Here is a 14,151-nt window from a genome sequence, read left to right as displayed (position 1 = left end):
TAAACTTTCTGGCACCAGTTGATTTAAAAGAAAAAAAGGTTTTCACCGGAGTACCCCTTTAATAAATATATTGATGGATGAAAATAAGGATGAAATTCTATTCTGTAATATTCTATGCACTGCATTTCTTGTGAACATCTCAGATCTATTGTATCTGTAGTCCATATAGGGAAAGAAGCTTCTTACTACAGAGCTTTAGGCACCTCCTTCACACATAGGGAGGGGAAGAGGGATTTATTAAGACTGGTGCCTCACACGCTGGTCTTAATCAAGTCTAAATCAAACACTCCCGCCAGTGCAGAAGTTCGCTGGATTTATCAAGAGACGCACGCCTCTTAATGAATTTAGGTTGTGCCAAACCGCGCCCCTCCCCAACAAGCTGGCAAAGACTGACAAAAAAAACGTACCAAAATAATTGATTTTTGGCCGCTGATTTTAAAATGATAAACTCTCTCATAATGTTTTTTTTTGGTCACAAAAAGGACCCAAAAACACAGAAATGAAGGCCACTAGCAAAAATGCTTCTTCATGTTGTGTTTTATATCTTACTACTGACTTTCAGTTAACATCTGGCTACAGAGTTTACATAAATGTTTAAAGGGGTACTCCAGGGGAAAACTATTTTTTTTTCTAATCAACTGGTGCCAGAAAGTTAAACAGATTTGTAAATTACTTCTATATAAAAATCTTAATCTTTCCAGAACTTATAAACTGCTGTATGCTCTAGAGGAAGTTGTATAGTTCTTTTCTGTCTGACCACAGTGCTCTCTGCTGACACCTCTGTCCGTGTCATGAACTGTCCAGAGCAGGAACAAATCCCCATAGCAAAGCTTTCCTGTTCTGGATAGTTACTGACATGAACAGAGGTGTCAGCAGAGAGCACTGTGGTCAGACTGGAAAGAACTTCACAACTTCCTCTGGAGCATACAGTAGTTGATAATTACTGGAAGGATTAAGATTTTATATAGGAGTATTTAATTTTCTGGCACCAGTTGATTAGAAAAAAAATAGTTTTACCCCAGAGTACCCCTTTAAGGTCCAAGTAGACCTATATGTAATTTCAACTACAAAATATAGGCAATTTTTGTGGCTTTTATATATAATTATAATTCTATATAATGTTATTTTAAATTACCTAATATGACCCCTTTATTGAAAAATATTTACTAAACAGGTGCCTTGCCCCCCCCCCCCCCACACACACACACACCTTTATCCATAGAGCAATTGCTATACCCAGCCTTTGGCTCATTTTAGATTGCTTCTTGCTCTGATCTCTGTCTAAATAGCTTTAACCCATGCTGTACTCAATGCTTGTACACAGTTAGCTGTGGGCCATGCATAGCTACTGTTATCTAGAACTCATGGGGGGTTAGCAAAGATTTCACAATAGTTTATAAAAAAAAATTAAAAAAGACTATATTTTGTAATTAAAATTTTTTTTTAATGACAGTTACAGTTTAAATAAGTTTTTAAATGCTGTGTTAGTAAAATGACTCAAATAAAGAAAACATGGGTGCAATTACCAGTTGTTTATTACAATAATTATTATAGAGTTAATTTTACCAAATAACAGTCTTCTACAAAAAATACAAAGCATTTAAAAGTATTATTAATGCACATGGAGTCTACAAATCTTTTTCAATTGAACTACAGTTAAGGCATTGACGTGTATTTTTTGGTTACTAGTGATTTTCTTGGTTTATCCTGGGGTAAAGTCCATTAGCATTTACAGTGTCCTTGCGTTGGTAGTAAGAAGCATCCCGCAACATTCCAGGAAATGCATAATCCATTCCAGGATGAAAAGGAAAAGATGGAACAAAGCCAGATGTAAAATAAGGAGAAATAAATCCAGGAAGTCCTCTGTTAGATGTGGAGTAAGCAAAACGTAATGGACTCAGCCCAAGTCTTGGATGAAACATACTTGTTTCAGCATCAACCGATGATGGACTTGTATGCAGAGGAGAAAAGGCAGATTTGGTGCCAAAACCACCAAAGCCCAACCCAGTAAAGTTTAATGCAGAATCTCTTGAGAACTTACTGAGGTCTGATCCAGATGGGCCATCACTCACTTTGGCATCTTGTGTGTGTTCTTTTCCATTTAAAACCAACTCTATGGCTTGAACCACATCTCCTTTGCAGTAGTGCAAAATGCCTTCTAAAGTGGTTGGTTTGTGGTTGGGAAAAACTTTGCTAAGAATCTCTAAGGGATCTCTTGGTTTTGAAGACGTAGTGGGAACTTTAGCATTTGAAGCACTGTTGTCCTTTGGCCACTCACTTTCATTTCCTGATTCCAGATCGGAAGATGACAAAGATGTTGGACTGTCAGTACCTTCAGATCTTCCTTCAGACCAAGGAGATTGAAGGGAGTCTTCTTTACTTGCTGTTTTCAAACCAGAGGAGTTTAGTAGGTGGTCTGTACTGACCTGCCCATTTGGAGGTGTTTTTGGAAGATTGGCAATGGTGTTGGAACTTGGTAATCTCTCATAGAACTGATCATACTTTTCTTTTGAATCATCAGAACCTAAATAAAAAAATATATAAAAACAAATTAATATTTTGCTTCATACTGTTTAAAGTTTTTGGTCATTGTCACTTTAAAGATTTTATATTATATTTAAACTTAACAACGCTACATCTTAAGAAAGAACAGCCTATAGAACTAACAGGAACCCCAAGGGGGCAGAGACAGGGTGACTTGAACCCGGTACTCAACAAACAAAAAATAAAGTTTATATTTAACTCCACTAAAAGAATGCTACATTCCAAGCTGTACAGCTTAATACAACTATGCAATGAGAAAAGCCACATTCTGCACAATATGAGTGTATTGAATACTATAGTAACATACAGGTATGTGTGCAAATATTACATTTATGTTTTCTGAATTATTTCATTTTGCATTATAATGTATTTTGTATTATCTCACAACATCAGGCTCATTTTGAGTTTTGTTCAGTAATCATCACTAGTGTTGCTCGCGAATATTTGCAATTCGAATTTTATTTGCGAATATTCATGAATATAGCCCTATATATTAAAAATTACGAATATTCACTTTTTTTCTTCACAGTACACATCACAGTGATCATCCCTCTCTGCTTCCAGCTTGTGTTGTCTAAAGAAGGCTCTAATACTACTGTGTGAGACCGCCGGGTGAATATATGTGAATATTTGCAGATATTGATCCCTCCCTTCTGCTGCTTATACACTGGTATACTTGCTATAAAGTTCTTACATTTTCACATATGTGAATTTTCGTAATGTGAATATTACGAATATGCAAATTTAGCGATTATATGACGAATATTCGTCCATATATTCGCGAAAAATAGCAAATTCGAATATGGCCTATGCCGCTCAACACTAATCATAACTACAGATGAAGCCAGTGTTATCTTGATCCCTGATGCATTACAATATTGTACTGCACTCCTGAAGTAAAGATCAATTATCCTAACATGTTGTACAAACATAATTTTAACATTACTTCTCAATTACTAGACCTGAGAGTGCTATAAAAATAAATAATAATATTATAATAATAATAATCAACTCTGGTGGATTAGGATATCCCAACAACATTGCTTTGTTTGGTAAACCTGTTCAAGATAACTATAGCTACATCGGCATATGACTTTGGTTTACCTTGTTTATACCATTCTACAGTTGTATCATGCCCTGTTTATTCTGTGTTCACCATTATATTTCTACCAACTTTACAAAGAATTACTTTTTGCTATACATTGGCTAATTTATCCTTGTGTGACTTTTTTTTATCTGTAGTGAAAACCTTGCCACCTGTGCTTTCTAGTAAAACAGCATTTTGCAGAAAATCTATAGTTTGCTAGACTTTTTTTTTATTATTATGGGAGTCAATGGCTATTTTTAATTGTTGTATAGGGCTACAAGACATTTTTTCCCAGTATGGCAAACTAAATCGGTAAACGTAAAGTGAACAGAGCCTGTCTTGTATTACACAACTAGTTGATTCCATAAAATTTTGTTTTCAAACATCTGAAACTAAACTAAATGCTTGGAAGAAAATATCATCCGATAGTATTCACTTACTCATAAAATAATTATTAAACACATTTAATCTATATTACTTTAATTACCGGTATTAGTTTCACATAAATCTGTTCATATTTTAGAATCCCATTCTTAAATTCTGCTCAAATCACTCGAGCGTCAAGCGTGCATTCCTACAAACACCTTTTTTTATAACTACAATATGTTGTGGTTACATGAAAAAGGGACAACTAATTAACGAAATTTAGCGCTGGCTAATTCAGATAAAAAATATGTAGGCATTAGAAAATGTGCTTGTTTGTGTAATGCCAGCTTTTTAAATTTATGATAAGAGTAAACGTTCATGTTCTTCTTCTTATGTGAGACAAACTTGGTTACTTAAAGTATGTAATTATTAATTTGATATTTACTTCTTTGCCATATTACAATTTAGTTGCTATTTAAAGATACATGATACACAAGCAGCATATAATATTACTGTAGGTTCAAATCCTCTTTGTACTTGTACAGCAGATATAAAAATTTGCAGTACCAGTGAGGTTATTCTATAACACATTAAATGGTTTTATTAATCCCAGTATGAACTTTTAATATCTGACTAATTTTGAATAGGGAACATTTAGTATGGTGTATATGGTAGAGAATATTACAGTAGGTATAAAGGGGGATATATATATATATATATATATATATATATATATATATATATATATATATAGGGCTGTACTGTGAGGACATATTTATAGATCAGTATTTTGGTCAACATTTTGCACCAATATTTGTAAACTAAAATTAGGAGTGGAACCAAAACAGAGAATTGTTGCACCTGTTCTGTGTTTTAGAACTATTGCTATTTTTTTTTTTTGCCTACAAATACGGATCCAAAATACTGCTATGTAAAAGTGGCATCACTTTTTATGTAGTTCATTGAAATATTCTTATTTTAAATGCTGTAAAATCCTGTAATGTGGTATGTACACTGACCTATTGATTATTGATAAATATTTGCCAACAGACTTGTTAATTCTAGCAGAATGAGACAATTTATTGTTTAAGCATAGGTTGATCGTATGTGCATCTATGTTTAACTTAAAAATAAAAAATATGCGGGTATATACATTTTTAGCATATGTAGGTATAAAAATTGTGAGCATTCATCACTTGTAATTTCACTCATAATTTACGGGGAAATGAATATGTTTAGATAAGATGTAAAAAGGCTGATAATTTATATTTCAAACATAAGTTAAAATATTAAAAAGTAAAATAGAATTTATAACTTTGTTTGCCTTCTTTTTGTCATTTGTTCTTTTTATTATGTCAGAATCATGTATATAAACATTACCTGTTTGTTGTTCTTTTCATGAATTCAAAAGTTTAATGGTTACACTATTGTCATGTTTTAACTTAAAAAGGCTGAAAAAAACTGGTTGTGATGAGCATTTAAAAAAATAGTTTAACACGGGGTAAAAAGTCCCAAAGGAGGAATCATCCAAAGTCGTCTTCTAAAGAGATTTATTGTTTTTTGCTTATGTGTGCCAAATTTATCAACCCGCTGTGCAATATTACAAAAAATATGCCAAACCTCAATGATTAACGTATTTCGTAGTTTTTTAAGTATTTTCCTGATGGTGATGGTACACAGGCGTTGCACTACTTCAATATTATACTAGAATAAGTTAAAAATATAATTTCTTGCACAATAAACGTATAAATAATAAAAGTATCAACTGCATGTGCATTATTGTATATCCTCAACAAAGTATATCTGCCTAATAAACTAGGGCAAATTGTATTGGTACAATTAATTTTTCTCTACCACAGAAAACTGTTTTAGTATACAATTCATAATATATAATGGTTTCAATTACTAGTATCTTTTCATGTTTAGTAATCATTATTAAAATTATGTCTATTACATATAATATTAATTGCTATATATTTTATATTCTTTTTTTCTTCGATTTGCTCCACCTCTAAAATGTTACAATAATAGTGCTTATTATATTAACCAGTTTTGTATACAAAAGATATAACATATCCTTAAGATAAAATAAATCTCAAAATAGAGACATCATCGACTGAAAAAAAATGTAATAAGAAAGTTTATATAAACAGTTAATTTATTGTTGATATAAATGATGCTAAAAATATTTTAAGATTATGATGTACTAAAATTACAAAATAATAATAAGTTCTATGCTACTTTATAAAACTTCTTTTATGGTATTAAGCGTGTTTTTGCTTATTCTGTGGAATATAATTAGAGAAATATACAGATTTAACAACAGAAATGTTTCATATCGAAACATATGTTTTATACAGAGTGATAATGAATGCAGCCAGGTCTATATTGTTAATAAGTTATATTGTTTATAATTGCAATGTATATTGATATTTGTTTATCATGCAACACAACATTTTCTTACATATATTGTATTTTGTTTTGTGCCTTTTTGATTGAGTTGTTAGGGTCCATGTAACAATTGTAAGAAAATGATAAAACACTTCAAATACAAAAAAGAAATAAAATCCTAAAAAATACCACACATTTTTGAATTTTTGTAATGTAGTACTATGACAATCTTGTGATTTAAATGTAATTACAAGAATATAAATATAAATAAAAAAATTATACATTTTACATACAGAAAGGGACAGAAAATGTTTACACTAGAGGGATATGCACTCTTAATAACTATATCTGATATAATATGTTTTTCAGGTTTTTTCCAAAGACCTTTAAATGAATTTAGCATGAAAAGCACTTAGTATGTAATTTATAATCTGCAGCATTTCTGTTCCTGAAAGCAGATCTTGAACTATGGCTGCAGCCACCAAACACTTTTAAGGAAGAGATAGATAAACTATAAATCAATGGTGTTATTTGTGTGACACATATTCTTTAACACCAATGCCCTTGAGTCATTATTTATATTTATGAACATGCCATTGTACACTTCCGAAATCTGTTGTAACTTAAACTAGATGAACGCTTTAGTGATGCTGTTCCCTGTTATAAATATATATTAATAACTGCTAAAAACTCTTTAAATTGGTGCACATCACATGACTGTTTAACCATACACCTTGTTTAAGGCTGAGTTGACATAAGTCGGGCATCTGGCACAGTTTCCCTCTGGCGTGCACAGGAGGGAAACTGATGCTAGAACGGATCCCATTAACTTTGATAGGACAGTTCAAAAACATTCAGCGTCTTAATTTTGACCCCGGTCCATCCGGCATCCCCTTCAGCATTCCCCTGTTTGACGTTCAGAAACAATGGACACCGGATGCCATACAACTGATGACAACTGATACACGTTGTCATCAGTTATGGAATCAGTTGGGTCAAGATATTTGCTGAGTTCACCTATTCCACATGCTGGACATATGTGAACCCTGACTTAGAAATACTGGGCCTGAGAATAAATAATATGTGAAAACCATAATGACAATAATATTCTATCTAAAGCTGTTTTTGTGCCTTAATGCAACCAATACAGCAAATTAGCCAATATGTATGCCAACACCTTATTAAACACATAAGACACAAACACAACAGCCCCTTTAGCTATGGTCAGTAAGATAAGCTGTCAGCAAATCCTGTCCTAAATTCAGGTGAATTGTATTTCTGCTATTTACAGAGAACCCATTTTATTCAACTGTTTAATTAAAACAAGTACACTTGTATTTCTCTTTTTAAACAAACATACTTAGTTATATTGGATACAACGGGCGTTATTTTGTGATGGGAGATTGAGCGGAAGAAAGAGTGCATGCACTATTTCTCCCATTACTATCTCCCGTCATAAAATAACGGCCGTTATGAATAACAGGTGATAACGGGTTAAAACGACTATTAGAAAAATCCCATAGACTATTATGGGATTTTCTAACGTATGTTAGGGATTTTCTAATGGCGGTTTAACCCCGCGATCGCCCGCTATTTTATAACGGGTGTTGTATAACGGGTACTTTTCATAGTGTGAAAGCAGCCATTGACATTAGATAGATAGATAGGAGATAGATAGATAGATAGATAGGAGATAGATAGATAGATAGGAGATAGATGGATAGGAGATAGATATGTTATAGATAGATAGATAGATAGATATGAGATAGATAGATATGAGATAGATAGATATGAGATAGATAGATAGAGAGATATGAGGTAGAAAGATATTATGAGAGACAGATAGATATGAGATAGATAGATAGATAGGAGATAGATAGATAGATAGGAGATAGATAGATAGGAGATAGATAAATAGGAGATAGATAGATAGATAGATAAGGGAAAGATGGATGGATAGATAGATAGATAGATATCCATAATAAGGATCGCAGCACACGTGAGATTCAAAATAAAGTGCAGTATTTTATTGTATCCTTACAACATGAAGTGTGACGTTTCTGAGGTCTCTCACCTCCTTTCTCAAGCTTGAGAAAGGAGGTGAGACATCAGAAACGTCACACTTCATGTTGTAAGGATACAATAAAATACTGCACTTTATTTTGAATCTCACGTGTGCTGCGATCCTTTCTATGGATTGATGCTGGATTCCCTCCCTGACCAGGAACCCGATGATGGCGTGCACCAAATACATGTTCCATCTGGGCGGATGTGCCACTTGTTAGGACTTTTAGGACTTTTTTTTTTTTATATGAGATAGATAGATAGGAGATAGATAGATAGATACATATGAGATAGATAGATAGATAGATATGAGATAGATAGATAGATAGATAGATAGATAGGAGATAGACAGATAGATAGATAAGAGATAGATAGATAGATAGATAGATAGATAGATAGATAGGAGATAGATAGGAGATAGATAGATAGATAAGAGATAGATAGACAGATAGATAGAATATAGATAGGTAGGAGATAGATAGATAGATAGATAGATAGATAGATAGGAGATAGATAGATAGATAGATAGATAGATAGATATGGAATAGAGAGATATGGATAGATAGATATATAGATAGGAGATAGATAGTCCAAGATAAAATCAGCACTTCTTAAAAAGAAAAGCCAGGTGCAAGCAGGAAACTCCTTGTATATACACTATTGCATAATAAAGCAGCAAATATAATGCAACATCTCAACTGCATTGTGCAGCTGAATCTTGATACAGATGAATTGTTGCATTATAGTTTCTGCTATATGATGGACACAATTGCACCTGTTTTATCACAGTTTGAAGTGATGCAGATCTTCTTTGCGTAGATAAAAAGACGAATAGATAAGTAGACAAATTTAAATATGATACATAATAGATGCATAAATATTTGGATGGACAGAGAGATAGATTATCAATAAATAAATAAATAGTTTACTTAGGGAGATAGAAAAGAATAGATATGAAATATGTAAAGGGTATGAATATGGAAAGATAGATAGATTGATAGATATGTCATAGATGTGACATAGATACCCTTATAGATGTGTCACAAATATTCACATAAGAAACATTTTTATATGTCAAGCTAAATATGTCAAGACAGAGAGGCTCACATACAGTTATAGTACATATGCATTTAGATACACAGACAGATATGTAATTAAGTAATAGATTTTTTTTGCTAACATTAGTTCTGTCACTTTACTGACCTTTATTCTCTTGCTGACTGAAAACTGGCATTGTGTCTGTTTTATGTCTACTGGCCTCCCCTGCATCACTCCCTGGTCCAGTATACATAAAGTTTTGCACACCCCGAACTTCACATTCTTCTTGAGCTTGCTGTCTTCTGAGGGCTACTTGAGCAGCCATTACTCTTTGACGCTCTGCAATAAGGGTGCATTTGGCACAGGCACAGTCCCTCCAGCGGCAAAACCGTTTGTGCCCTTTAAGCGCCGATACCACCCCATGATTTCGGCATCGTGCACATTTGGGTGTTCGAGGATATAGAGCACTTCCAGCAGCTCCTCTTTCCAAAGCCATTCTGGGAGAACAAGCGGCTGCTGCGGCTGCAGCTGCTGCTCTTAGAAGAAGAGTTGGAGGCCTTAAAAATGAGGCAGGCATGGGCATTGATGGTGGCACTGACATAGCTGAGGAGGATGAATGAGGTGGAGGGGGCACTGGGGCAAGCAAGCCAGGAGGTAGCAGGGGTCTAGAGGTAATATTTGAACTGGAGTTGCTACAGTCCATTGCTGCTGGGCAACTGGAGCAAAGCTTCAGCTCAGCCCCGACTGTGCTCTGTACTAGACTGAGAGTTCTTCAATGTGTCAAACAGTAGTAAACAAATCCCTGTGTCTGAGAATCCATCCCCCAGTCTCCTCCTTAGCAGGCCAGATGTTCAGTGTGATTTCAGGTTTTGCAGGAGGGTTGGGCAATAAGATGCTTTGAAAGGAGGCGTAGTACAATTTGTATAGGGATTTCACAGGCACTGACCAATCTTGCAGGGGGTGTACTATTAATAGCATGCAAATAGTGAGAAGAACTCAGGAATACTCTGAAACTAAAGAATGGGGGCTTAGGTGTGGCCAGATTAGACTGAAAAAGAAAAGAGTGTGTTGAATTGCATATCTAGACTGTAAATAAATATTTCTATCTAATTCTATTAATATACATAACAATAGTATTAAGACCATATATATATATATATATATAATATCTAAAATATAATTTTTGCTGTTGACAGTGACATTTCACTAGCTAGTTGAATCCAGAGTATTGAATGTGAAATATATTTACATATATCCGTATATCAGTTATTTAAAGGGAATTTTCTTTCAAATATATATGTTACAGTATGAGAAATTCTCAAGAAATGGCATCCCATGAGATATATAGCATATTGGCTCCCTTAGGGATATAAGGATATATATATATATATATATGTGTGTGTGTGTGTGTGTGTGTGCGTGCGTGCGTGTGTGTATATATATATATATATATATAAATATATATATATATTAATATATATATATATATATATATTAACTCTAAAGGGCAGAGGTGAAGAGGACGTACTTATTTCTAATATTAGTGCCTTTCTACATAGCATGCTGTCAAGCCTCCTCAGGCACCTAGACGTTATTGCTACTTACTTATAACTACACTTATGGTTCAAAGTTAAAAGGAAACTCACAATATTTGAAGCATCAGCTGGAGTGTCCCCTATTTGTAATAGACAGAATAAAATGCTAAATGGGCACAGCTAAGGTAATAAAAGAGGTGCAACCAACTGCCAAAAATGTAAACATGTACCAAAAAGAAAAAGAAAAGCTAGCAGTCATAAATTATTGCACAACATCCAAATTAATATGAGAAAGATAAACAATTGTATTTCACATAAAGGACACAAAACATTTAAAATTTAAATTAAATCAGAAAAAACTGAGTGGAGGCAAACAGTCTTCTGCCTACTACACTCACCAGTGCGGGGGGACATAAAGGAGCAAGAATAAGCTCACCAGCTCAGAGCAGTAACCAGAGGTAATCCCAAATAACTCCACCAAAGATCATAATAAATAATATTACAAATAATTAATACAAAATATATACATCCAAAAGAAAATAACTATTAGGTATCCAAATATGCAAAAAAAAACATTGCAAAAGTCATTGCAAATAATAGAATTGCAACACAGGAATCACTAGTGAAAAAATAAAGCAATTTATCAATATATATATATATATATATATATATATATATATATATATATATATATACACACACACAAGAGACTTGGAATAGCCCTGGATCTAGGCTACTGGTGCTATCCTGAAAAAATAAGTCTGAATAGGGGATAGGTAGGAGATAATGAAAAATGGTGTGAAAATACAACCTCTGAGAACCAGGATGGTAAAACTGGTGTAAGGGACAAATGACAGCGCCACCCACAGGAGAAAGAAAACCCTATTTGTAATAAACATCACATTGCAAAGAGGAAAACATTGAATAGACTGCGAAACACAAAGAAACAGAGTCTGGCACTGCCATCACAAAACGCTGGTGCCTAACCTAAACTGGGCTTCACCTGGTTAAAGTGTGCACATCTAAACAGTAGCTTGTGGTTGTGCTCAGCAAATGTAGATTTGTCTATTCAACACTCCGAGTAAAAAAGAAAACTGTGTCACTCTTTGTTACTTGTTGCCTTTATTAAGCATTATGAGGTTAAAGGGGTATTCCAGGATTTTTTTTCTATTTGACTATGCTACAGGGGCTGTAAAGTTAGTGTAGTTCATAATATAGTGTCTGTACCTGTGTGTGACGTTTTTTTTCACAATTCTTCAGTGATTTTCACTCCAATATTAATTTTTACCAGCATACAAAATTACTGTTGTCTCCGATTTTTCCCAGGTTGCAATGCGGCAGAGACCTGACTCACTAGTCAGCTGATGACAGGGAGCCTGTCTGCTTCAATTGGTGGAGGGATCGCTTGGTGGGAGAAAGATCAATCTGCAACTAATGCAACAGCTGTAGGCACCCTGATTGAAAACCACAGGTCTTTTGAATGGATGCAGCTCATTTATGTTTTAATGGGTGGGGTGGCTGATGTGTGGGAGGAAGGAAATGGAATTGTAGAATTTGTAGTCAAAAAAAGAAAAGTCAAACAGGAAATACCAGTTCACAAAAAGCATAGCCACAGTGTTATGGTAATCTTACAACACAGCCATTTAGCCCCAAGACAAGCGCAGATCCTTCCTAAGCATGTCCATTACTGTCTGCCAGGTACCTACTAAAATCACCTTATGGTGGATAACTCTTTTAACAGACACATTAGAACTGCAGGGGTGTACAGGCAAACGGAAGGCAACAGCTGTTTCATGCCTTGCAGCATGAAAGATTTCAGCAGAAGGACCAGTTCTGCTTAAATCTATAGTGTTTGTCCAGTAAGAGGCGAGTTTCTCTTTCCCCACATACCAAGAGGCATCATTTGATTTCCAAAAAGAATAAGGTATTACTTTTCCAACTGTACGCTAAAAACTTTTTAACCCCCATAAATTAAAAGGAAATAATGTGTGAGAATATAGACCTAAAATTTGTTTGGTGAATGGCTTTCTAGGGGTTTTTAGTTTTTTTTCTGTTAGAGAAAATATCAGAAAATAAATTTAAAACTACACAATTTTCACCTTGGACGCGAAAAATTGTGCACATACCTGCTATTGGGGCAACCATGAAAAAAAATTGCGGGAATATTCCCAAATAAACATGGGCAATATAACAGATGAAAGATATCATCTGGTAATAGTTTTAGGTTGAATTCTATCACAAAGTTGCTTTCCCTATATTGTTCATGTGTGCAAGTTATGTAACACATTGCCAACATTAGTTGGACACCCAAATTGATTAAAACATTTGGGATTTATTTTTGTTACCCTGTTTGGAGTATTAAGTAAAGTAATTTACACAATAATTCTAAATTGTGAACATATTGTGAAATTAAAGGAATACTTTTTTTTTCCTGTCCAGAATGCTGGCATAAAAAAATAAACCTGGACTTTCCTCCCGCCGTTCCCCCTGGTGCCTCCAGTATTCCACTCCTAGCCTCGGCTGTGTTTTTTTTCCTGCTTATTGTGGTTGCCCTGTCAAAATGCAGCTCAAGTAATGGCACATGGCGGTTTGACTGAGGCACCAGGGGAGTGGCATGAGGTAAGTCCAATTTTTTATTTTTTTATTTTAATGCTAACATTTTGGGCAGGTAAAAAAGGAGCTTCATAGATATACATTTAACAAAACAAGGGGCAAATGAACTATTGCAAATGTGTTTGATTCCTGGTGCTATTTGCTTGAAATTGTGTTTATGCACCATTTTTATGTGTAATAAACATTTTTGCACCTCCCTCAACAAAGGGGTATGACTTAGCAGGAAAGGAGATGGCTTGGTGTTAAAGCGGTGCTTTGAGTGTAGATTTGAGTGTAAGCCAAGTAATAGGCAGCTTAAACTTAGACTAGACAGTTAAAAGATAAACTAATTATGTGGTGCATTTCCAGACTGTATAGTCTAAGTTTACAATGTCTAATCACACTTGTGTGAAATCACACTGTCCACTCAGGAAGCAACACTGATTGACAATCAATTCCACATGCTGTTGGGCAAATGGAACAGACAATAGGTGGAAATTATAGGCAATTAGCAAGACACCCCTAATAAAAGAG

At 34.3% G+C, this 14,151-nt stretch overlaps 1 protein-coding gene across 1 annotated transcript; it reads right to left on the bottom strand.

The window, feature by feature from the left end:
* Positions 1 to 1,530: 1,530 nt before the first annotated feature.
* On the bottom strand, positions 1,531 to 10,229 carry DMRTA1 (DMRT like family A1). Its single transcript, XM_056552159.1, has 2 exons — positions 9,656 to 10,229; positions 1,531 to 2,524 (listed from the first exon to the last, which is right to left on the bottom strand). Exons 1-2 carry the CDS (start codon positions 10,191 to 10,193, stop codon positions 1,686 to 1,688), a joined length of 1,377 nt encoding a protein of 458 aa, XP_056408134.1. The 5' UTR covers positions 10,194 to 10,229; the 3' UTR covers positions 1,531 to 1,685.
* Between the last annotated feature and the right edge of the window lie 3,922 nt (positions 10,230 to 14,151).

Source organism: Hyla sarda, chromosome 1 (genome assembly GCF_029499605.1).
Source record: "Hyla sarda isolate aHylSar1 chromosome 1, aHylSar1.hap1, whole genome shotgun sequence".
Classification (NCBI taxonomy): Eukaryota; Metazoa; Chordata; class Amphibia; order Anura; family Hylidae; genus Hyla; species Hyla sarda.
Note: the sequence above shows the minus strand (reverse complement) of the source record. Positions and strands in the feature narration are given on the sequence as shown.